Below are 27,371 nucleotides of genomic sequence, written 5' to 3'. Positions count from 1 at the left end.
TCCTGTCAGAAAGGTAACAGTTCATAGCAATAGATGGAAGGTGATAGAGTAAAATAGAAGTAATGTCCGGCGTTCCCCAAGGAAGTGTTATATACCCTCTATTGTTCCTGATCTATATTAACGATATAGGAGACAATCTCAATAGCTGTCTTAAATTGTTTGCAGATGATGCTGTCATTTGCAGTCTTGTAAAGTCATCAGATGACCGAAACGAATTGCAAAATGACTTAGATAAGATGCCTGTATGGTGTGAAAAGTGGCAATTGACCCTGAATAAAGGAAAGTGTGAAATTATTCACATTAGTAATAACAGAAATCAGTTAAATTTCAATTACGCGATAAGTCACGCAAATCTTAAGGCTGTAAATTCAACTAAATACTTAGGGATTACAATTACAAATAACCTAAATTGGAACGATCACACAGATAATGTTTTGGGTACAGCAAAAAGAAGACTGCGATTCATTGGCAGAACACTTAGAAGGTGCAACAGGTCTACTAAAGAGACTGCTTACACCATGCTCGTGCGCCCTGTTCTGGAGTACTGCTGTGCGTTGTGGGATCCGCGTCAGATGAGACTGATGGATGACATCGAAAAAGTTCAAAGAAGGGTGGCTCGTTTTGTAATATCGCAAAATAGGGGAGACAGTGCCACAGACATGATACATGAATTAGAGTCGCAATCATTAAAACAAAGGTGTTTTTAATTGCGACAGGATCTTCTCATGAAATTTCAATCACCAGTTTTCACCTCCAATTGCGAAAACATTCTGTTGGCACCCACCTACATAGGGGAAAAGATCATCACAATAAAATAAGAGATCAGGGCTCGTACAGAAAAATTTAAGTGCTCGTTTTTCCCACATACCGTCTGAGAGTGGAATGGTAGAGAGACAGCTTGAAGATGATTCACCGAACCCTCTGCCAGGCACTTTATTGTGAATAGTAGAGAAATCAGGTGGATGTAGAGAGAAGGAGCATACTGCTGACATCAGTCTTGGTCTACTGAAGGGCCACCAACTCGCTTCCCAGGTCTGATGTCAGCATTGCTGAATTCCAATGCAAGTACCATCGATCTGGGGCGGGGGCCAGTTGTCCACTGACGTTCGCTGGCCTGCTGTGTCCGAGTGGGTGTGTGTCTCTCACTGACATGGAGAAATGTAATTAAACAATGGAAGATCCAGGATAGAATGTAATACAGGATGTAATATGTGGTTTCAGCTCTCTGAGACTGCATACATGTGTGCAAGTTGCGCGTGTGTGTGTGTGTGTGTGTGTGTGTGTGTGTGTGTGTGTGTGTGTGTACTGCTGACAAGGGCCTTAATGGCCGAAAGCTATGTGTGAATCTTTTTCTTTTGTGCCTATTGCGACTCAGCATCTCCGCTATATGGTGAGTAGAAATGTAATTAAAAGTGATAAGTACCTCTTCAACCACCAGTCTGTCACTGGGTCCCACCAGCCCACAACTCAGCCCCACCTTGGCCAGCCAGGCCCTACAGAGCAGTATCAAGAGAACTGACGTCACCACAAGTAAACAGCAGAGGGTTTGCCACCCACTACAGCACATCTGAGCCACAGCCTATAGTATCTTCATTGTGGGGTGAGTGAAACTGTTATTTGTGGTTTGTGACAGAAATGGGGTCGAGAACTGAGGGTCACTGCAACTTCAAAGTTATTTTTGTGAGACCAGAAGAACCAGTGGCTGTTTGTTGATTCAAGGGTAATTGTAAGGATCAGTGGTTAGAGCCTGCCAGATATACACAGTGTAATTTGCTTGGGCATTTTGCCCCTTGTGCCGAGTCTGTGGCAGCTGTATGTTTTATGTGTCATCATTTTGGCTGTAGGACGAGACAATGCAGGGAGTTGAGATGGCTCATTGTTAGAAATAAGGGACAAGTATTGTAGTACTGTTGATTACAGGTTGTTATTTTTGCCGTTATTATTAGGTTTATAAAATATGAGTACAAGTAGCGCAATTGCAGAATCAGAGACAAGGTGTCACCGGACCGGAAGCTGTGCAATCATTAGTTAATGAAGTAATAAGGTTAAGAGCAGAAAATATGTTTCCAAGAAATGAGGTGACAGTGAGAAATGAGGATTTGAGATTATTGTGAGCACACAATCTAGGATTAGATCCAGCTGTTGAGAACCTTGTTACTCCTTTCTACAGTAGGGCGTCCGAGGACGTGTTATCGTTTGTGGAGGACCTCTTCTCATCTGCTGAGATAGGGGGTTAGTTAGGCAAGCAGTTGTTACAAGTAGCAAGATTGTGCCTTTCAGGAGAAGCAACATCCTCTATACAATGCACAGAAGCACTAATCAAAACAAACTTTTAAGCAGTTAAAACAAGCATTATTGCATAGGTACAAGAAGCAAAATATTGTGCGTCTTTTTCATGAGCAACTATGTCTAATGAACCCACAGAGGATTTTTGAGACAGATTAGGAAAATTAATTGCAGAGTTATGCGGCAACCAAGTTAGTGGGCATCTGAAATGCCTTCGAGTGTGCACACTGACGCACTTGCAGATCTCCATGCAGCAGTGAGGATTGTTTTAATTGTGGGCATTCTCAGTAAAAATGAAATACAAATGCAGGGGCAGAATTTGCCGTAGTGGTTATATCAGATGTACGAAGGTTTAAGTTTCTGTAGGATACGTGGGCCCAAGTGTCAGTGGCCTCAAGAGATGTAGCAGGTAGGAGGCAACGGAACCCATCACACAATAGTTTTGGTTGGGTGGGGAATAACAATATACTGCCAAAGGAGTTGGTAATGGTGAATTTCTAATTGGAGGCAACCAAGTTTAGGTAACTTCAAGAAATGGCATCTCATGCAAGCAAGAGTTGCAGCATGATCTTAGGGTTAGACTTTTTGCATCAGCATCATGCCGTAATTTACCTTCAACGACACGTGGTGGAACTCAGTGGGAAGGTATCCTGGTAGTCATTAAATCCAAAGGAGGATACTTTGATGAAAGTAAAATATAATGATTGTGACTGTATTATATATTTGGAAGCCAATATTATTACATTTTGTGAGAAATAACATTTGATTTGTGTTGTAAATCTGAAATACCAGGGTGTATTGAAATTAATGAGCAGTACTGTACATAATGGTGTACACTGCGTGGCCAAATGTCCAAAATTCTTAAATGCTCTGGCATTTATGCATCTTGAAAATTAATTTATAAATAGTGCTTATATAAACGTTTAAGCCAATATTCTATATTAGAAAAGGTGTTTTGCAGCACTGCTTCCATAATGGTCGGGTAACCAAGTTGAAAACACTGACTGACAATTATGGGAGAGTTATTTGGGGAAATAAACTGGCCTGTAAACACGATTTTTTACATCTTTAATGAGGTCAGTTCTTGAGGTAGTACATAATTTAAAAAAACACTCAATTTCAAAGGTAATTTTTAAATAAAATATCATTTATATTGCGTAGTTCACCTGTAGGTAGTATTTTTACTTATACTGCAAAAAATTAGAGTAAAGGAAAGTTTATCCATAATGATGTTATGTATAAATGTTAAGGATATTGGTCTTTAATTCTGTGGATCAATTCTTTTACGTTTCTTATATTATTATATTCCAATTCCATGATTAAAAGAATCTCTGATTCTCAGGGAATCGATTAGTATTGGAATCTAATGATTCCAGTGGCTTGGGCATGGATTCTTTGCTATGAAATCTTTTTGATGTTTTCATTTTATTTTCACAGCAGTGCAGTCATACGAAAGCCAATAAAGAAAGGAGCAGAACAGAAAACTATAGTCTTGTTTCAAATGTCGCTACATCTGACTATAAAGCAACATCACCCCCCCCCCCCCCCACACACACACACACACTGAAAACACTTTAACATTTAAGAATACATTATCATCAAGAAACATGTATCAGCTGCTCAATACATTCAGTAATAATTTTGTTATCAATAATCATTCTTAAATAATATTCAAGAGAATTGACACCAGTTATAAAGTGTGTTACATTACATAGCGATGACCTAAGGAACAAAATTTTTATTCTGGCTAATCATTACACAGGTAGTCCAGTGTGTGTGTGTGGGGGGGGGGGGGCATACAAGTGTTTGTGTGTGTGTGTGTGTGTGTGTGTGTGTGTGTGTGTGTGTGTGTGTGTGCGCGCGCGCGCGCATGCATGCGAAAAAGAGAGACCAAGAGTGAAGAGTAGAAATGGCAAAAAGGAAAAAATGGACATTGTGAATGATAAGCAACAAACATCCTTCCTTGGTACAGCAAGTTGGATTTTTTTTAATGGAGAGAGAGAGAGAGAGAGAGAGAGAGAGAGAGAACATGCTTCTTTCTTCCTCTTGTTAGTGATAAAGGCAATGAATAACATGTGTGTGTTTCCTCGTGTGTTTAAGTGTAAACATTTATTAACTTTCAATTTTGGGGGTATTGTCCCATCCCTTATTTTAATTGGTAAATTGTACATTCTAGGAGTTAAAACTTTAAAAAGTATTTTTTTATATAAATGCCCAGATTTTGGGCATTTAAAACTGTACTGGGAAAATTCCTTGGCAAATGTCCATTTATAAATGTCCTGCCCGCTGCGTATTTGCCCGTTCCACATCACTAGTTGTACATGTACAGGAAAAGGATAGAAATATTTTAATACTCATCAATGTGTACAACTGTGGCACCAAGGAGGATAAGTTGTTGAAGGGAAGAGATTTCAGAAGAGGAAGACTGCTGCACAGTAAGTGTGACGTATGAACAGGCACAGGGCACCACAAAGACTGCATTTCATGAGGAAGTTAAAACATTTGAGAACAACAGAGAGAGCACATGTGGAAGAACTGTTCTGTTGGAGTTTCAAGATTTGTTTTTACTGTGGGAGCATTCCCTGCAACACTGATGACCCAGCACAGGATTCCTATGGGGAACAAAGCACCAGTGTATTAGAAACCGTACAGAATACCACAATACCCGCAGCAGATTTTAGAAGAATTTATCAATCAGCTGCTAACCGACAGGATAACAGAAGAAAGTCATAGCCCATGAGGGGCAGGAATTGTAATCATATCCAAAAAATCTACGGATGGGTAAAGGAAGTACCAATAATATTGTGACTATTGCCATTTAAACAGTAGATGATAACAGATGCTCACCCCACTTTAAACATCAAGGGAACAATTGATAACTCCTGCATATAAGAAACGTAAAAGAATTGATCCACAGAATTAAAGACCAATATCCTTAACATCAGTTGGCTACAGAATTCTTGAACACGTTCTGAGTTTGAATATAACAAATTTCCTCAAGATAGAAAAGTTGCTGTTCACAAATCAGTGGGGATTTAGAAAGCATTGCTCATGTGAAACTCAGCTTTCCCTTTCCTCACCTGATATTCTACAAACCATGGGTGGAGGGCTATATTTCTGGGAAGGATTTGACAGAGTGCCGCACCACAGACTGTTGGCGAAGGTCTGAGCACACACATTAGGATCCCAGACATGTGAGTGGTTCAAAGGCTTTTTAAGCAATACAATCCAGCACATTGTCCTCAATATGAGTGTACATTAAAGACCAGGGCATTGTCAGGAGTGCCCCATGGAAGCGTGATAGACTGCTCTTTTTCTCTATATAGATAACTGAACTGACAAACAGGGTGAGCAGCAATTTAAGGCTGTCTGCTGAGGATGCTGTCATGTACAAGAAGGTGTCGTCATTTAGTGATTTTGCAGGATACAATATGACTGAAGACAGAATTTCTAGTTGGTCTGGTGAATGGCAGCTTGCTCTAAATGTAGAAAAATTTAAGTTAATGGCGACGAGTAGGAAAAACAGTCCTGTAATGTTTGAGTACAGCATTAATAGGGAGCTGTTTGACATAGTGACACAGATTACGTATCTAGGTGTAAAATTATAAAACAATAAATATGAACTGGAATGAACAACTGATTTTGGTAGTAGGGAAGAATTTTGGGAAAGTGTAGTGCATCTATAAAGGAGACAATACATTGAACTTTGCATGACCTCTTCTTATTTGAATGTTTGGGAATTGCTCCAAGTTGGATTAAAGGAAGACATCAAAGCAATTCAGATGTGTGCCACTAGATTTTGTTACCAATAGGTTTGATCAGCACACAAGTAGTAGTAGTACGTGGTACACTCCACCAAGCAATACATGGTGGCTTGCAGAGTATGTATGTAGTTGTAGATAATCTTGGACAGTGTCAGTGTTTCTTGATGATGGATCTGAGTAGTGGCCACTATCAATTGGAGGTGATTCTAGAGGGCAGAGCAAAGATTGTGCTTTCATTGTCTTGGGGACACTATCTGTACAGAAGAATTCCATTTGGTTTGAAGAATGCACCAGCAATACTTCAGCATTGTTAAACAGAGAGTTGAAGGGATTACAGCCTTGTCAACATTTAATGTATTTGGATGACATAATTGTTTTTTCAAGAGTGGCGCAAGAGCACAAGCAGGCAGCAATTGAGAGAACCATTCAGGAGATTATGGGGCTGCACATTTAACACTGAGTACCGAGAAGTGTCATTTTGCACTGGAAGAAGTGAATTTCTTGGGAAATGTAATTAGTAAGGATGGTGTGAGGACCAATCCGAGACTGATACAGGCTGAGCAAGATTTTCCAGCACCAGGGAAACGGAAGGATGGAACGGATCCATCAAACGACTGGGAGGATGCTCAGTTATTATTTCAATTCCATTCCACAGTGACTAGGATATGTGTGCAGTTTTTTTGAGTGCGTATATTTCAGAAGTACACACTTGCAGGGGGCTGCCACCATTCGAGATGTTGCATGGTAAACAGATCTCATCACCATCTGATTTGATTAAGCAGAGAGGGAGCAGGGCTGGTGAGTCAGTGCGAGAACTTGCAAGAAATGTGGGAGAAGTATGGGAGAGGATCCAAAAAGTGAACACCAAGGTGTTGTAGAGGCAAAAGGAGGCAGTGAAGAGCAAAGGAACCTCACCTCACTAGCCAGTGGGTGGTAATGTTGAGTCCATATACTCCAAAAGGAAAAACAAAAAAATTCATGACACGATAGTTGGGCCTGTACCAGGTGATTGAAACAATGTCATGTGAGAATGACAAGTTACAATTACCAATGAGGTGAATGAGCGTACATGTCAGATGCTTAACACTGTTCAAGTGCGTCCCATAAACAGTCCCAGGAGGAGTATCAGTATGAATCTTTCTTACACAACTTTTACCTCTACAACTATGAACAGGTGAATAACTTCAAGCAGTAGCTGTTAAAATTCATTCACATACACAATCTCTGGCTACTGCCTGCTGAGAACTATAATTCAGGACAGAACATGGAGAAATATTTTTACCTGGACTCAACTGCTGTATCTAGTGTGTGGTGACATAATAGTTTTGTGAGGGTGGGGAGTTACAGATGGCTTATGGGACGCATCTGAAAGAGGTAACTGTAGATTATGGGTTAGTACTGCTTAATGACAGAAAATCAACCACAGTATCTAGTCTGAACAAATGACAGACAGCGGTAGATCTAACCATATGTTTACTTGAATTGGCTACTTTACCTCACTGGGCAGTTCAGAGTGATACGTTAGACTCAGATCATCTCCCAATTGCAATTAACCTACAAATAACTCCTATGTTAGAGAAGTACGTACAGATGAGTGGAAAATGGAGAATAAAAAAAGTGTAGTGGGAAGAATACAAGACATGGGGTCAGCACCTAATTCCACAACTAAGAATATTCCACAATCTAGAAGATGTCTAGGAAGTATTTATCAAACTCATAAGCAGAACACCTTCTGAAACAATTCCAACGAAGAAAATATAAAAAAAACCAATGACAAATTCAACAATTTGGTGGGATGCAGGAAGTTCAAGAGCAATTGCAGCAAGACAAAACACATTGAGAGAATATCGTGCAAACCAATCACTCAATAAGTACTTACAATATAAGAAAATAAATTCCCAAATGATGCACATTTTAAAGAAAAAGAAGAAAGAGAGCTGGAGAGCATTTTGTAACAAATTACATAAAGATACTAATATTACAGATACATGGAGACACATTAAGGCTCTTCAACTTAGGAACCAAGGATATATCAATTTCAGAAGGATGGCTGGCTCATTTGCAGACATATTTCTACAACAAAATAACGTGCCCCGCAGTACCAGCAGAACCTTTGAGTGCTCAAGAAGAATTGTGACATCATTTCTTATGCTCGCCATATATGAAAAAGAACTGTTGATTGCCTTAACCCGCTCAGCAAACACAGCACCAAGAGTGGATAATATTTATTACAAGACCCTGCAGAATTTATCTGACTCCACACAAGGGTGGCTGTTGGATATCTACAATCGAATATGGTTATACAAATCATTTTCTGAAAACTGGAAATGATCCAGCATCTGCCAACTCCTACAGACCCATAGCACTATCATCATGCACTGCAAAAACTTGGAACAATTAACTAAAAATAACCTTGAATGGTGGCTCAAAACTAATAATATACCACCATATTATCAATATGGTTTTTGGAAACATTGCTCTACATTGGATGATTTGAAACAACTCACTTTGGACATACAAAGTGCACTCATGGAAAGGGAGTATGTTACATTCACGTTTGTGGCTACTGAAGGGGGCATACAATAACATTGTCATTCCCTTATTAAGGCAGAGAACGATAAATAGGACTGCCATACCATGTTGTTTATGATATACTCAAACTTTTTGTTAGAAGGACTGTCCTCTTACACTTAAAAAATAAAACCGTTTGCCCAAAATATGCCACTATTGGTCTTCTACAGGGATCGATATTGAGCCCTAATCTGACTCAGTAGTTACTTGGGAATGAACAACCTTGCACAGGATAGATTAGCATGGAGAGCTTCATCAAACCAGCCTCTGGACTGGAGACGACGACGACGAGGACGACGACAATTTTTTGAGAGAGATTACGATCCCGTTGTCAAACCCGTCCATAAGAAAGGTGATACTAGAGATGTCAATAAGTACCAAACTGTTTCACCAGTTATATCATTTTCCAAAATTTTTGAGAAGGTGGTGTGTTCTACAATAGTATCTCACCTGAGCGACAATAATATCCTCAACAAATCCCAGTTTGGATTTCAGAAGAGTTGTTCTCCTGAGAAAGGGAGTAACATGTTCACTCACTGAATTTCACAAGCACTAAATAATAAAACAGTACCGGTTGGTATTTTCTGTGATTATCTAAAGCATTTGACTGTGTAAATTACAATATTTTCCTTGATAAATTCAAATTTCATGGGACTGATGGTATAACCAACCAGTGGATAATTTCATATGTAACCAAAAGAGTGCAGAAAGTTGTACTTAGTAATTCAACCAACGTAGTCTTGGACATTAATCTGACTGGGGAGAAATCATGTATGAGGTTCCCGAAGGCTCAACCTTGTGTCCACTATTGTCCTTACATATGTAAATGATCTTCCATCTAATATATAACAAGCAGAATTAGTTCTTTTTGCAGATGACACTAGTACTGCAATCAATCCAAGCATACACAAAAAAAGAAGAAATAGTAAACAACTTTCTTAAAAGTATCACTGTGTAGTTTTCTGCAAATGGTCTCAGACCCTCAATTTTAAACAGACACAACATATTCAGTTCTGCACATATAAGGATTCTACATGAGTGACAAGTGGTACACATGGTGAAGAAATGATAAATAAGATGGAAACTTCAAAATTCTTAGGGGTCCCTACTGATGAGAACTTAAACTGGAAAAAGCACATTTTGGAACTCTTCAAACAACTTAGTTCAGCCACATATGCAATTGGAATAGTTGTACATCTTGGGGAGAAACAATCAGTATGTATAAGCTGACATACTTTGCATATTTTCATTCTATAATGTTATATGGAATAATTGTGTTAACTCACCTTTAAGAAAGAAAGTCTTCACTGCTCAAAAACATGAGTAAGAGTAATCACGGTGGCCATTCAAACTTGGAAAGAAAAAAATTCACTAATTCCATGTGTGAGGAGGAAGATGGTATCAAGAAGCTGCTCCTAATAAATTAATGGCATGTGTGTGGAGTGGGGTGGGGAGGGGCAGCATACAACAATAATGACTTTTCTTTCCTCTCATCTGAGCTATATACCAAGCCACAAGCAGTAGTTCAACTGCAATTTTTAAACATAATAAATTTATATCGAGTAATATTCATACAGTTAACAAACTCTGAAATATTAAGTGTTTTAAAATTTAACAATGGAAATTCCATGATGGAAGATGCCGAGTCGCAAATAGGCAAACAAAAGGACTGTCTAACAAAGCTTTCAGCTGAACACACCTCATCAGAATTTCAGAGTTAAGACTACACACACACACACACACACACACACACACACACACACACACAGGTACACACGCAAACACAACTCTCACACACACGACCACACTCTCTGGCTGCCGAGGCCAGGCTGTGAGCAGCAGCACGTGATGGGAGAGAAGCAAACTGGATCACAGGTGTAAAGAGGAGGCTGGGACAGGGGCGGGAAGGAAGGAAGCAGGGTAGGGGTAGGAGACGATAAAGTGCTGCTTGTGGGAGCATATGGGGAGAAGGTGGGGACAAGGTAGGGCAGCTAGGCTAGTTGTGAGGTTAGATGGAGAGCCAGAAGGGAGGGTAGCAGAAAAGGGAGAAGTAAAAAGACTATAGGTGTGTTGGTGGAATAGAGGGCTGCGTAGTGCTGGAATGGGGAAAAGGAAGGGTGTAGGTGGGTAAAGGACAATGACTAATGAAGGTTGGAGCCAGGATGCTTACAGGGATGTAGGACATACTGTAGGGAGAGTTCCAACGTGCACAATTCAGAAAAGCTGGTGTTGGTGGGGAGGATCCAGATGGCGCAGGCTGTGAAGCAGTCACTGAAATAAAGTTTTCGTGTTAGGCGGCGCACTCAACAGGCTGGTCCAGCAGTTTCTATGCATGCAGACATCTTGTAGCTGTCATGCCCACGTAGAACGCAGCACAGTGACTGGATCACATGAGTGGTTTCACAGGTAGCCCTGTCTTTGATGGAATGAGTGATGCTGGTGACCAGACTGGAGAAAATGGTAGTGGGAGGATGTACAGGACAGGTCTTGCATCTATGTCTATAAGAGGGATATGAGCAAGTGGTTGTGTAGGGATGGACAAGGGTACTGTGTGGATTCGATGGGCAGTGGGATACCACTGCAGGAGAGGAGGAAGGATAGTGGGTAGGATATTCCTCATTTCAGGCCATGATAAGAAGTCATCGAAACCCTGGCAAAGAATGTGATTCAGTTGCTCCAGTCCTCGGTGGTACTGAGTCGCAAAGGAAATATTCCTTTGGAGCAGGATGGTGGGACTTTGAGAGATGGTGGGTGAATGGAGAGATAAGTTAATGAGAATTTGTAGGACGAACAAACCTGTAATGTTCTGCCTGACACAGTCAATTCTTTCAAATATCTATGCGTAACATTGAAAAGTGGTACGAAATGGAATGAGCATTTGTGAACAGTGGCAGGAAAGGTGAATGGTTCACTCCAGTTTTTTGGGAGAATTTTAGGATAGTGTGTTTCAGCTGTAAAGGAGACCACATATAGGATGCAGGTGTGACCTATTCTTAAATACTGTTCGAGTGTTTTGGGCCCGTACTAGGTCAGATTGAAGGAAGACATCGAAACAATTCAGAGGCAGACTGCTTTATTTGTTACCAGTCAGTTCAAACAACACTTAAGTGTTACGGTGATGCTTTGGGAACACAAATGAAAATCCCTGGAGGGAAACCGATGTTCTTTTCAAGAAACATAATTCAGTAAATTTAAAGAACATGCATTTGAAGCTGACAGTGGAACGATTCTACTGCCGCCAACATTTGTTAGACGTAAGGACCACCAAGATAAGATACGAGAAATTAGAGCTCATACAGAGGCATATACACAGTCTTTTTTCCCCTCGCTCTTTTTGCTGGTGGAATAGGAAATGAAATGACTAGTGACAGTGCAGGGTACCCTACGCCCCACACTGAAAGGTGGCTTCTGAAGTACCTATGTAGATGTAGATGTAGATAAGGCACAGGAGATCTGTTTTTGTACAAGGATGGGAGCATAATTATGATCTGTGAAGGCCTCAGTTAGACCATTGGCATATTTTGAGAGGGACTGCTCATCATTACAGATGCGACTGCCAAGGGTGGGTAGGCTGTATGGAAGGGACTTCTTGATATGGAATGGGTGGCTGTTGTCTCAGTGGAGGTATTGCTGGTGGTTAGTCGGTTTGATACTGACAGAGTTACTGATGTAGCTACTTTTGAGGTGGAGGTCAACATCGAGGAAGTGGTTTTGTCAGGTTGAGGAGGACCAAATGAAGTGAATGGGGGAGAAGAGAAGGTGTTGATGTTCCGAAGGAATGCGGATAGTATGTCCTCACCCTTGATCAAGATCACAAAGCTGTCATCAATGAACGTGAACCAGCTGAAGGGTTTGGTACTCTGGATGATTAGGAGGGATTCCTCTAGGTAGCACATGAATAGGTTGGCATCGGATGGTACAATGCTGATGCCCATAGCTGTATCCTTGATTAGTTTGTAGGTGATGCTTTCGAAGGAGAAATAATGGTGGGTGAGAATTCAGTCAGCCATGGTGACTAGGATGAAGAGGATGTATGTTTGTAATCTGTTCAGCATTGGCATTGGAAAAGGTAGTAATCAACAGCAGCAAGGCCATGGGCATTAGGGACGGTAGTGTAAAGGGAGGTGGCATCAACAGTGAGGAGCAGGGCACCATGTAGTAAAGAAGCAAGAATGGTGGAGAGTTGGCAGAGGAAATGGTTGGTATCTTTTATGTAGGAGGGTAGGCTGTGGGGTACTAGGCTGAAGGTTTTGGTCTATAAGAGCAGAGATTCTCTCAGTGGGGGCATAGTAACTGGCCACAATATGGCATCCTGGGTGGTTGGGATTATGGACTTTAGGAAGCATGTAGAAGGTAGGAGTGCGGGGTATGGCTATGGGCATCCACATGACACCATCTAATGCCAACCTATTCTTGGGCCCTCTAAAGCAATCCTTTCTAACCACTCAAAATCCCAAACCTCTCACATGGTTCAGATTCAATGATGACATCTTCGTGATCTGGATCAAGGGCGAGGACATCCTATCCTAATTCCTCTAGAACCTCAACACCTTTTACCCCATTTGCTTATACCAATGGTGTCAGCGAGGCCTTCAAAGACTGTATTTACACCCCCAACCTTGTAGAAAAACAGATCTCTCATGTCTTATCTCTCCAGTCACCCACCACGTCCAGCCACAGAGCAGCATTCCCTCGTGACTCAGTACCTCTCAGGAATGGAACAACTGAATCACATTCTCCACCAGCATTTTGACTACCTCTCGTCGTGACATGAAATGAAAAATGTCTTACCCACTACCCTTCCCACCCACACAATATCCTTGTCCATGCCTACACAATCTCTGCTGTAGTAGACCTACATGTAAGACCTGTCCCATACATCTTCCCACCACCACCTACTCCAGTCCGGTCACAAGCACCACCAATCCCATCAAAGGCAGGGCTACCTGTGAAACTAGTCATGTAATCTACAAGCTAAGCTGAACCACTGTGCTGCATTCTACATGGGCATCACAACCAACAAGCTGTCTATCCACATGAATGACCACTGACAAACTGTGGCTAAGAAACAGCTGGACCACCCAGCTGCTGAGCACGCTGTGCAACACAATGTTCTTCATTTCAATGACTGCTTCACAGCCTGTGCCATCTGGATCCTTCCCACCAATACCAGATTCTCAGAATTGCAGATGTGGGGACTCTCCCTACAATATATCCCACATTCCTGTAACTGTGCTAGCCTCAACCTTCCTTAGTCATTATCCTTTACCCATCTATGCTCTTCCCTTTTCCCATTCCTGACTACACAGCCTTTTATTTCACCAACAAACCTACTGTCCTTTTACTTCTTTTATTTTCCGCTGCCACCCCATCCCCCTCTGCCCACCCACCATCCAACCATGAAGACTAAACCTAACAGCCCTACCCTCTCCCCACCTCGTCCCTGTATGCGCCCACAAGCAGTATTTTACTGTCCCCCACCCCTACTCTGCTATATCTCCCTCTCCCTACCCGAGGCTCCTCTTTGCCCCCATCACCCAGTTTGCTTCTGCCCCATCATGCACTCCTACTCGCAGTCTGGCCTTGGAAGGCAAACACTGTTGTCATGTGGATGACAGTTGCCTGTGTATGTGTGTGTATGTTGGTGGGGGGAGTGTCTAATTTTGAAGAAGGCCTTTTTCACAAAGAGCTTTGTTTAACAGTCTTGTTTTTGTGCCGATCTGTGACTTAGCATCTTCACTATATGGTGAGTGGCAACTCTCCTGTTCATAGTATTTTGAAATTTGTGATTTATAAAACTCAACAAAATTCAGTTTCAATGCTAGGGTAAAAATCCAAAATTCCCAGGGTGTTAATGAAATTCCTGAAATTCACTAGGCTCCCCGTTTTTTCTTCTTTTCTTTTTTTCTTTTTTTTTTTTTTTTCCCAGGTAAAATGTAATTCCCTGAGAATATCAGGTTTGCAGAAGTGCACATCCATAATCATCTTGTAGATCTCTGTTTAAGGAGTTGGGCATTCTGATTATTGCTTCACATTGAATTTTTTTCTTTGTGAGGTATGTTGTAAATAATCCACTCCAGATCAAAGGAACACTGATGTACATAATTAAAATAGCGGAAGGAAAAATGACATTCATTACTCCACATTAAGATTGTCTTAAGCACAAAATGGGGCACACAATGCTGCAACAAAATTTTTGATCATTTACCCTGACGAAAAGTTTCTCGTTGACAACTCCTTCTGTTCTGTAGAATAGTCTCTATTACTGTAATGGGTAAAAGGTGGTGGTTAGGAATTACGAACTCACATCTGTAGATGTTTAAAAAAACTCTATAAATGTTCAGCATGTACCCATACTTAAAAATTGATTTGCGATGATATGTAGAAGATTCATTCCACTTCATTACAGATGATCAACAGAAAATGAAACTAACTAAAACTAATTCTCTTTCCAAATTTATTCTTGGTCTCCTTTACTGCTTCCTCAAGGTACATACTGAATAACATCAGGAATAGGCTACAACCCTGTCCCAATCCCTCCTCAATCACTGCTTCCCTCACTTGTTGCTCAACTCTTTATAACTGCAGTCTGGTTTCTGTACAAATTATAAATACCTTTTGCTCAAGTATTTTATTTTTCACCTTGAGAATTCGCAAGAGTGTAGTGCAGTAAACATTGTCAAAAACTGTCAGCACCTGCTTTCTTTTGAATTGGAATTATTAGTCTTCTTGATGTCTGAGGATATTTCACATGCCTCATGTATCTTGTACACCAATTGGAATAGTTTTGTCATGGCTGGCTCTCGCAAGAATCTCAGTAATTCTGAGGAAATGCAATATACTCCAGCAGCTGTTTTTTGAATTAGATCTTTCAGTGCTCTATCAAATTCTTATCACAGTATCATATCTCCCAATCTCCATCTACTTCACTTCCTCTTCTCTTTCTATAATATTCTCTTCAAATTAAATTCCCTTTTAGAAACCCTCCTTATATTGCCCCCCCCCCCCTTTCAGCTTGCTCTTTTTGGCATCTGAACTCTTGATATTCATACGGTTGCTTCTCTTTTCTCCAACAGTCTCATTAATCTTCTGTTGGTGGTATCTGTCTTTCCTCTAGTTATGTCTGATTTTATAGCCTTGGATCTGTCCTCTAGTCATTCCTGTTTATACATTTAACACTTTCTGTCACTATCAGTACACATCTATACTCCGCCTTCTTGCCTGCTACATTTTCATACTTTCTCCTTTCATCAGTTTAAATTCAGTAAGTTTTAATTTCCAGTTGATAAGAAATAAATTATGGTCAGAGTTCACAGATGTCCCCAGAAATGTCTTACAGTTTAAAATCTGGTTTCAAAATACCTGCCTTACCATTACACACTAATCAGCCAGAACATTATGACTACCTACCTAATAGCCAGTATGTCCAGCTTTGGCACAGGTAACATTAGCGACACATTGTGCCATGGAAGGAATGAGGCCTTGATAGGTCACTGGAGGGAGCTGGCACCACATCTGCACATACAAGTCACCTAATACCCGTAAATTCTGAGGAGGAGTGGACGAGCTTTGACACCACATTCAATAACATCCCACATGTGTTCGATCAGGTTCAGATCTGGCAAGTTGGGAGGCCAGCACATGGATTGGAGCTCGCCACTGTGTTCCCCAAACCATTCAATCACACTCCTGGCTTTGTGATATGGTACATTATCTTGTTCAAATATGTCACTGCCATTGAGAAACATGATTGTCATTAAGGGGTGCACGTGGTCTGAAACCAGTGTAAGATACTCCTTGACCGTTTTGGGGCCTTGCATGAACTCCACTGGACCCATGGATGTCCACGTGAATATTTTCCAGGTCATAATGGTGCCGCCAACAGCTTGTCTTCATCCTGCACTACACATGTCAAGGGCTGTGCCCTCTCATTGGCACCATGAAGAAGGTACTGGGATTCATCATACCATGCAATACTCTGCCACTGTGCCAATGTCCAGTGGCAATGGTCACATTGCTGTCTCAGTTGTAGTTGCTGATGTCAATGTGTTAACATTGGCGCATGCGGAGGCCCATTGTTACAAGTGTTTGGTGCACTGTGAGTTCAGACACACTTGTACTCTGTGCAATATTAAAATCTGATGTTAGTTCTGCCACAGTCCGCCTAGTCTATGACGTTTGAAATCTGTAATGAAGGGTGGCAGCCGAACCCCATGACATCTGGATGGGGTTTCACCTTGGTTTACTCATGTGTTGAAGACACTCACCACAGCACTCCTCGAATACCTGACATGTGCAGTTTCCGAAATGCTCATGCCAAGCCTCCAGGTCATCACAATCTGCCCTCAGACAAACTTTGACAGATTGCGCGCCTTCCCCATCCTGCACACAGGCAGCACACTCATTGATACTACATGCAACATGCGTGTGTGTGACTAGCAGTCATTCCTTGCCAAGTGACACTGCTATCAATACTAGGTCAGAGATCATAATGTTCTGGACGATCAGTGTGTAATCAATCTGAAATCTCCTAGGGCCTCCAGGTCTCTTCCATGCATAAAACCTTCTTAATTATTCTTAAACACTTGTTAGCAATGATTAAATTATGCTGTGTGCTAAACTGTATTAGACAACTATCTCTTTCATTTCTTTTTCAATATCCCAACATCAACCTATCATATCCCTTTTAAAATTCTCTAACATCCCTACCTGATTAAAGGATCTAATGTTCCACATTTCAATCCTTAGAATGACAGTTTCATTTTTTCTGATGACATCCCCACCTGGAGATCTGAATGGGGGACTATTTCACCTCCAGAATATTTTACCTAAAAGGATGTGCCACCATTGTTTATCCGTAAAGAAGAGTTGCATACCCTCAGGAAAAAATAATGGATGTAGTTTTCCCTTGCTTTCAGCTGTTGACAGTACCAACACAGCAAATTCGTGTTGGCTAAAGCTACAAGGCCAGATCAGTCAATCATCCATACAGTGGCCCTCCAACTACTAAAAAGGCTGTTGCCCCTCTTCAGGAACACATTTGTCTGGCCTCTCCACTGCTGTGTTGTGGTTTCACCTATAGTATAGGTGTCCCTATTGTTGGAGCACTCGATCCACCCCACATTGGTGCAGTTCGTAGCGGGAGATTCTTCTATATGCTTCCTACAATACAAAAGCCTATCAACAGTGGCTGCATCATTGGGGCTGTCATTCTGCCATAGTTGACCAATCCATTTCCTATGTCCTGAACATCAACCATTTCCTTCACCTTATCAGCAATGGGACAATGTAGCTGTCTATGTTTGTTCCCTCTGAAGGAGGATGTGACCAAACAGCTGCACTACCAGGTCCATAACTTGTTTATCAATCTGTCTACAGATCAATGTCTCCACTATGTGGTGCACAATTATCTTTATTTTCCCTTCACTTAGGACTAAACAATATAGCAGCAGTAACAGCACAGAAGTATTTAAAGCTGCATTTCAGATAAATGTGGCTGACTGACTACTGTGATAAATGATGAAAAAAAAACCATCATAATGAAATATGATAAAACTGTGTATGTATCCCCCTCCCAACACAAACCGACAAAAATTTCACAGGTACATAATATAAAGGATAATATGCACTGTCTGGTCACATAGCCAGTGGGATTCACTTCACCTGTTTTGGAGAAACCTGTTTTGTCTGGGGAGGCAAATGCAAAAGGGTTGGGTCTCATTGGTGGCAGTTCAAACGTACAGGGGATGATGGTACCCCTTAGGGAAATGGCAGAAAGGGACAGAAAAGGGCACCAGATGCACTCTTTGTGTATGCCTGGGGACTCGTTCAGCATATGAGGAGGCTATTCCGGCAGCTATTGAGGGAACAGGGTGCAACCAATTGCAGATTTTGGAACAAATTATGCCTGTTGTCTGGACTCCAAGGTCATTCTTGGGCCATTCCAGGGACTTGCAGAGAAGTTTGGGAAGACCAACCTTGTGCATGGGGTTTCAACAAAGCTCACAATTTGCAGCATTGTCCCCAGAGCCGATTGTAGTTCTTTAGTTCTGAACTGAATGGAAGGACTGAACCAGGGACTTGAAAGGTTCTGTGACAAGCTAGGCTAAAGCTTCCTGGACTTGCGCCATACGACTGAGAACCTGTTGGGTCCCCCTAAACAGGTCTGGTGTGCATTAAACATCAAGCTGTTACTCAGGTAGCTAACTAGTTGTAGGGAGCACATAAGAGTTTCTTAGATTAGGCAACTCTCCATCCTGTAACAATAGCTGTAGGAAACCCAGAAGTATTAGTGTAAAATCGAAAGAAATGCCTCCCACAGGTGAGAGTATAAAATCCAAATGGTAAACTGTGAAAGCCTTCACAAAAAAGTGCACGAGTTTGAAGCACTCATGAAAAGCAGTGAAGCTCACATAACACTAGATACAGAAAGCTGGTTGAAACCTGCAATTCATAGCATTGAGATTTTAGGGGCCAAAGCAGATTTCTATGAGGAAGGTCAACAATAGACAATATTTTCAACCTGTTTCAGATTTCGGAGAAAACTGCTTATAGAATTGGGACACATCACTTCTTTATTGACTTTAAGGCTGCATATGACAGTGTCAATAGAAACCAGTTGTTTCATGTCTTACAGGAGATGGGGATGTGTGGAAAACTCATAAGAATGATTAAAATCATTATGTCCATCGTAAGAAGCTGCATTCGAGTTTGAGGAAATTACTCAGACTGCCTGGAAGTAAAAAAAAATGGACTACATCAAGGAGATGCATTAGCATGCTTATTATTTAATGTAGCACTCGAGAAGGTGATCAGAGAAGCAGGCCTACAGACCAGGGGCACCATCTTCTGCAAGTCAGTGCAGATGACGTATACATCATAGCATGGACAGTACTAACACTGAAAGAAGCTTTTACAGCCTTAAGACACGCAAGTAAGAAGATGGGTCTTATGATAAATGAAGATAAGCTAAATACATGGCCTATGGGAAAGCATATCAACCCAATATGCCATCAACTTTTAGTGTGAATGGATACACATTTGACAGAGTTGATAGCTTCAAGTATCTTGGTTCCACAGTCACCTGTTTTAATGACATTTCAACTGAAATTAAGATTAGGCTGATATCAGTAAATAAGGCATATTCACCTTCAGTAATTTATTCTGGTCAAGACTCTTCAGCTGCCCAACAAAATTCACTATTTATAAAACCCTTGTTAGACCAGTTCTCACTAATGCTTCGGAAACATCGCCCTTGATGGAAACCTATGCAAAGCTGCTCGAAGGATGTGAGAGGAAAGTTTTGAGGAGAATAACTTGTCCTGCGTATGACAGAGAACAATGGAGGAAAATGTACAATGTAGCATTGTACACTATATATGCCAATGCTCCTGTAATAAAAATCATAGGATCAGAAATGACAAAATGGGCAGGTCATGTGGCAAGAATGGAGAAGTCTGAGGTGATAAAGAAGATTCCCTTTGGTAATCCAGGACAAAGAGGGCAAGGCTGACCTCGAGCAAGATGGCTGGATGGACTGGAAGAAGACCTACGGAAGCTCGGATGCAGAAACTGGAGGAGGGTAGCATGTGACCAACCTCACCTCCCAGAGAAATAAAGCTCGAGTATTCACTGTACAGCCACAACAAAAGGCACTGAGGTCAGACCACTCCCCCTACATATAAGACAGTTGGAGGAGGTAAGTCCCATTTACTGTTATCTGCAATGCAAACGCTCCTCTAACATGAGCGATTAGAATTACTCAGATAAAATCATACAAGTCATATCCTGACAAGAGCTGATAACAGAAATTTGGATATCTGAAAGCAATTAATACACAGAGTGGAAGTGATACTAAAGAACAAGAACATACAGAATTTTTTCTACGGCTGAACATATACATTGTTTACAAGATAAGCTTCAAAATACAAATAAATCATATATTTGACAATTTCTGAATTAAAAATGTAAATTATAAGCAAGAGACATCCCATCAATAAATGAAAAAATGGCCGAGGTTCTTTTTTATGTTTGTATCAGAAATTTACAATAAAAGATTGGCAGGGCATTCCTACTGGTAATAAGCAAGTATGATACCATTCCAGATCATAATCTGCAAGTCCCAATTTTTTCACTCTTAAGTTTTATTTGGCACATGAAACATAACAGCCCATTAAGGCCTATTTAAAATGAACATTTTCCAGTCTAATTCAGGATTGCACATGTAAACAAAATATGTAACTCAACCAAAAAAACTTATAACTGACAAAACAACTGTTTAATCTATTTCAGTTCAAAGTGTAGAAGCTCTGTAAATGAAGGAAATAATTCCCGTGAAGGGAATTTCCAGTAATTAATAGAAAACATAAATGTATTATTGTAATTCCTTATTTGAGAGTTTATTCTCGAATGAAATAACAGACGTACTAATATCGTAGTGTACTTACTGTTCTGAGCAGACATACATTTATATATGTATTTTCTGTTTTTATATGTAAATTTTAATTGTTAATTAATCAAAAAATGAATTCAAACAATGCTGAGGATTGTTCGGGATTGTTAAGAAATTATAAATAGTGACTGCCATGTTGGCATAGGGGATCAGTCTGGTTTTAGTTTTTGAGCAGCACCTGAGCATGTAGCTGCTCCTTTTGTATTGTAAGTATTGTTTGCCTTTGTAATAATACTTTTATTTTGTTTTGAAGGTATAATAAAATTGAATAAAATAAATACCAAGATGATTCTTAATCAACTCTCCAGTAGTTGTGTTACAGTGACCTTAATGTTCTCAGGACCGCGACTGCAGCACATGAAGCGTAACTATAATCAACTCCATTAATACGAGTAGTAAGAGAAATGTTATACACAACATTGCTATATTATCAATTAGAGTATTAGGAACTAGGACTGTCACAGGACTTACCTTGCTTTACTGGTCGACGTACACAACTGGAAACTAAGACATTGAAAAGCGCCTGCTGACGCAGAAAACCAAGAATCTGTGGGACATGCCCTGGATGTGTAAATGGTATGCTTGACACAATAATACCTTCTGTACCTCGAGTCTCAGTCATATAATAGCAATGCTGCTGATCTGGTAAGTGCTGTAAAAAATCATAATTATTTCAGTGGAAAATATATTATTAAAACTGGTAAATACAACAATAGTCTGAATTATTTTATGCAGCACAAGACACACTGGATTTGTTGACCAGATAATACATAAGACTGAACTACAAAAATGAACACTCACCACGATAAGACCACGACTGCTGTCAATGTGTCCTTCAGATGCTGTCTGAACTATGAGATCAAGCAGAGGTTGAGGACTTGTAATATCACCAAACTCAACCTCAGTAATTTGCTGAATTCTTCGCACCAATGAAACACACACAGGCATAGGTTTAGCAAGCCTCAAGGAGAACACTGCTGGCAGAAGAGCACTGTTGGCAGCTGTCAATGGCGCATACTGTGGTGTACTGCAACAGGATATTAATACAACATTTTCCATTTTACAAGTTCTGCACCACCAAACACTATCTCACATATATAATGTTGTGACTATCATTTATTATTACACAAGTACATAAAACTAGTTTGGTTTCCAAATGATGATAAAATCTCTGGCTTTTGCCACTCCCATCCCCAGCAGTAAGTGGTACAGCACACCTTCACAGCATGTAGTGCTGCATGCCTTCACTTTGACTAATACACAACTGGAAAATGAGAAAAAGACACCATGACGCAAATGGCTACAGCACGCCATAATTACACGGAACACTAAGAGAGGGCAGTTAATGTGACAGTCACACGTGCAGCGCTGCGGAAAACCAGGGACTGTGTTATCAGCTGCGGAATGATACAAGCTTTGCACCAGTTGTTCACCTCCGTAGCCAGTAAAAGCCAAATTTTCACGGAGCATGAAGCTCCGTCCGTGTCTGCAACATCATTACTGTGCTGAGACAGCACAGACGTGAGCCATTTGTGCAACTGACAGTTTGAGCGAGGGTGTATACAGGGTGTTACAAAAAGGTACGGCCAAACTTTCAGGAAACATTCCTCACACACAAATAAAGAAAAGATGTTATGTGGACATGTGTCCGGAAACGCTTAATTTCCATGTTAGAGCTCATTTTAGTTTCGTCAGTATGTACTGTACTTCCTTGATTAACCGCCAGTTGGCCCAATTGAAGGAAGGTCATGTTGACTTCTGTGCTTGTGTTGACATGCGACTCATTGCTCTACAGTACTAGCATCATGCACATCAGTACGTAGCATCAACAGGTTAGTGTTCATCACGAACGTGGTTTTGCAGTCAGTGCAATGTTTACAAATGCGGAGTTGGCAGATGCCCATTTGATGTATGGATTAGCATGGGACAATAGCTGTGGCGCGGTACGTTTGAATCGAGACAGATTTCCAGAACGAAGGTGTCCCGACAGGAAGACGTTCGAAGCAATTGATCGGCGTCTTAGGGAGCACGGAACATTCCAGCCTATGACTCGCGACTGGGGAAGACCTAGAATGACGAGGACACCTGCAATGGACGAGGCAATTCTTCGTGCAGTTGACGATAACAATTCTTCGTGCAGTTGACGATAACAATTCTTCGTGCAGTTGACGATAACCCTAATGTCAGCATCAGAGAAGTTGCTGCTGTACAAGGTAACGTTGACCACGTCACTGTATGGAGAGTGCTACGGGAGAACCAGTTGTTTCCGTACCATGTACAGCGTGTGCAGGCACTATCAGCAGCTGATTGGCCTCCGCAGGTACACTTCTGCAAATGGTTCATCCAACAATGTGTCAATCCTCATTTCAGTGCAAATGTTCTCTTTACGGGTGAGGCTTCATTCCAACGTGATCAAATTGTAAATTTTCACAATCAACATGTGTGGGCTGACAAGAATCCGCACGCAATTGTGCAATCACGTCAACACAGATTTTCTGTGAACATTTGGGCAGGCATTGTTGGTGATTTCTTGATTGGGCCCCATGTTCTTCCACCTACGCTCAATGGAGCACGTTATCATGATTTCATACGGGATACTCGACCTGTGCTGCTAGAACATGTGCCTTTACAAGTACGACACAACAGGTGCTTCATGCGCGATGAAGCTCCTGCACATTTCAGTCGAAGTGTTCGTACGCTTCTCAACAACAGATTCGGTGATGCGATGGATTGGTAGAGGCGGACCAATTCCATGGCCTCCACGCTCTCCTGACCTCAACCCTCTTGACTTTCATTTATGGGGGCATTTGAAAGCTCTTGTCTACGCAACCCCGGTACCAAATGTAGAGACTCTTCGTGCTCGTATTGTGGACGGCTGTGATACAATACGCCATTCTCCAGGGCTGCATCAGCGCAATTCCACGCGACGGAGGGTGGATGCATGTATACTCGCTAACGGAGGACATTTTGAACATTTCCTGTAACAAAGTGTTTGAAGTCATGCTGGTACGTTCTGTTGCTGTGTGTTTCCATTCCATGATTAATGTGATTTGAAGAGAAGTAATAAAATGAGCTCTAACATGGAAAGTAAGCATTTCCGGACACAAGTCCACATAACATATTTTCTTTCTTTGTGTGTGAGGACTGTTTCCTGAAAGTTTGGCCATACCTTTTTGTAACACCCTGTATAGTGGGTCTGTGGGACGCTAGGTTGTCATACCACAAAACTGCACTAAAAGTGGGACATGAGGTTTCCTCAGTCCATCAATGTTGTCACCACTGATCAGTAGAAGGTGTATATGCTCGTCAGCCTGGGTCCGAGCAGAGGTGGCACGCAGATGAGTGCCAAGACATTCGCATCTTATGAAGTGCTGTACTGGACTACACCGCGATTTCACAACACATTACTCACACTGTCGCTCTGGGGTATCAGCGAGGATTACTCATGATGGTCTCTGTGAAGCATAGCTATGATTCTGCATGCTGTTGGAGCATCTTCCACTTGTGCTTGACATCCTGCAGCCCGACTCCTGTGGTTTCATGATAGGCACTTGTGGAAGGATGAGTGGAGACTTCTTGTCTCCAATGAGGAGAGTCACTTCTGCCTTTAGTGCCAAAGATGGTCATGTGTGTGTGTGCGTAGTGCCAACATCTGGAATGTATACGACAGAGGCACACAGGGCCAACACTCGGCACTGTGGTTCGGCGAGCCATATCTAACAACGGCCTTCTCCTCTGGTGATCGTAGAGGGGATACTGAAAAGTGCAAGGTACATCCAAAACATTAGTCAACCCATCGTGATATCGTAAGCCCACCGATTAGGTAATGTGTTTTTCCAACATGACGCTGAATGTTCACACGGATCCTATTGACACCCAACTTGCTCTCTGATCCCCATATTTCTTCTCCATTGAGGAAGTCTGGGACTGGATGAAATGTCATCTTGCGCTGTCTGCAAGACCGGCAGGAAATCTGGCCCAATTGAGGCAACAGGTGAAAATCGCACAGCAGGCCATTCTGTGAGACTACATTCATCACCTTTTATGATCATCTCCATAGGACAGCTGCAGCCTGCACTGCTGCAAAAGGTGGCATACAGTATACTAGTGCTGACACTCCACATGCCCTGTCACCTGCAATCAGATGCATATGGCTCTGTTGGTTGGACTGATTGATGTATACGTTCTCAAGAGTGTGTCAATAAAATTTCCCTCCGGTGAGCCGATGAATTCATGGTTCTACTTTTCATTTTTCCTGTAGCATATTTCAACCTCCAATGAACTGTGTCTGTCACTTCCATATTTTTCATAAAGAATAAACATTACAGTAAATGCAGATAAAGTGAATTAAATAATTGGCATTCTGGTCCAACATGCCAGAGATGGCAGTCTTGTCTGCCTGAGGTGTGCTTACTTTTTTTTGTGGTGTGGTGTGGTGTGTGTGTGTGTGTGTGTGTGTGTGTGTGTGTGTGTGTGAGAGAGAGAGAGAGAGAGAGAGAGAGAGAGAGAGAGAGAGAGAGAAGGCTTTGACTGACCCAAAGAAGAAACAAAATGCACACCAGAAACATTCCACTGATTACTTATGTGAACAAATGTATTAGGCACCTATTTGTGCAATACCACAAACAGTACAGGCATTTAACAGCTTCGAGAAAACTTCACAGCTTTTATCAGATGTGACTGGACTTCAAAGTTAGCATCGAAACCCTAAGTATAATTGTTCCGCTTATTTAACGTGATTTTTAAAGGTGCCAGAATAAATGATTCATCGTGTGTGAGTGAGATGACTTAGCTAAGGAGAGGCTACACTTCATGAGATAAAAAAAAGCACCAGTATTATAATGGCCAATGGTCTGTTCAGATGAAACATGAATTCACATACATCAAATGGCATTGTGACAGACTGTGAGGAGTACTGTAAAAAACAAAGTATTAGTCAGCCTTGAATCATAGTACATGCAGATACTGACAAGAGTTTCATTCCAGGTTCATTTCTCATGTATGACTTAAAAAAGTAAAACTTTAAACCATCATTTACACTATGTCACCAAAAGTGGAGAAGTTGAGTTGCAGATAGGCACAACAAAAAGACTACTAAAAAGGTAAGCCTTTGGCCAAAAGGCCTTCTTCTGATGTAGAAGGCCTTCTGGCTGAGACCTTACCTGTTTAGCAGTCTTTTTGTTGTGCCTACCTGCAACTCAAAATCACCACTACATGTTGAGCAGCAACTTATCCTTTTCGTAATTTGTCATTATTCCATCCAGGATTTTCCATTGTTTCATTATCATATGTAATTATTTCTTTCCAGTTATTATTGTATAGTGCAGGACTATTCTATATAAAATGCACTTAACATTGCTTAATGCAAAATTTTATGTTTATTGCATGTCTGGGAAGGAATATTGTATTGTCTACTGGTATTTCATGCATCAAACATTTGCATTTGATTTTGAATTATGTACTCATTTATTTCTGAATCTGTAATTTTTGCGTCCATCTGACCATCAATTTTGGCTTCTTAGATACCATCTATCGACCAATTGCACACCACTCCAAAATGATTCCCTTTTAAGATGATCACATGTGTATAATTTCCTTGTTGGTGTCGTTCTATAACAAGAGAGCTACGCAACAATGAATATGCTTAACTTTTATTGTTTATTTACTAACATGAGTTTACTGTTGGCACTAATTATTCCAGTCTCTTCGGCAACAACCAGTTTACAAGGCAACTCTAATTCTCACTCAAAATTTGTGAACTGTTCATCGCTCTCAACACACTTACACATATTAACTGTTCATGTACAGCATCACTCACAGAAAAATTCCAAGCCCAGATGAACCCAGTAAATACTCATAAAACATGGAAGTTCATTATCTAGCTGAGGAAAAGATTAAGGACCACTATCATAAATAAAACAGAAGACTTATGCTACCTTGTCTCAGTGGAAATAAGCAGCACTTACCAATAAAATAAAATCCACATATAACAAGAAATGAATGTACATTCATAGTTGCATTCTCAAATTACAGTACATGTACCATTGGTTATAAACATAGTGTTTGAGAAATAGAGCTAAGCATAATATGTAATTGTAAAAATAAGGATTAGATCAGCATTGGCTAAGCATGTGAAATCATGTTGTGAATGGGTATGGGTTCAGTGTCAAATCTGTAAGGCTATCATGATCTATATCCTTGAAAGCGAGCCAGGTAAAAGCAGGAGTTGGTTGGCAAGCGTTAGCTTCTAGAACTTGATGTAGTCTTCTGCCTTTTCTGGCAAAGTGAGCACTGTCATG

At 41.0% G+C, this 27,371-nt stretch overlaps 1 protein-coding gene across 1 annotated transcript in view; it reads right to left on the bottom strand.

The window, feature by feature from the left end:
- Positions 1-27,371, bottom strand: part of LOC126177099 (mediator of RNA polymerase II transcription subunit 1-like) — a 208,641-nt gene that overhangs the window by 110,166 nt on the left and 71,104 nt on the right. Inside the window, exons 7-8 of the mRNA XM_049924359.1 lie at positions 21,874-22,099; positions 21,544-21,724 (exon numbers count right to left, since the gene is read on the bottom strand). Coding sequence (XP_049780316.1) covers positions 21,544-21,724; positions 21,874-22,099 — 407 coding nt within the window. The remainder of the gene's footprint in view (positions 1-21,543; positions 21,725-21,873; positions 22,100-27,371) is intronic.

Source organism: Schistocerca cancellata, chromosome 3 (genome assembly GCF_023864275.1).
Source record: "Schistocerca cancellata isolate TAMUIC-IGC-003103 chromosome 3, iqSchCanc2.1, whole genome shotgun sequence".
NCBI classification, from domain to species: Eukaryota; Metazoa; Arthropoda; class Insecta; order Orthoptera; family Acrididae; genus Schistocerca; species Schistocerca cancellata.
Note: the sequence above shows the minus strand (reverse complement) of the source record. Positions and strands in the feature narration are given on the sequence as shown.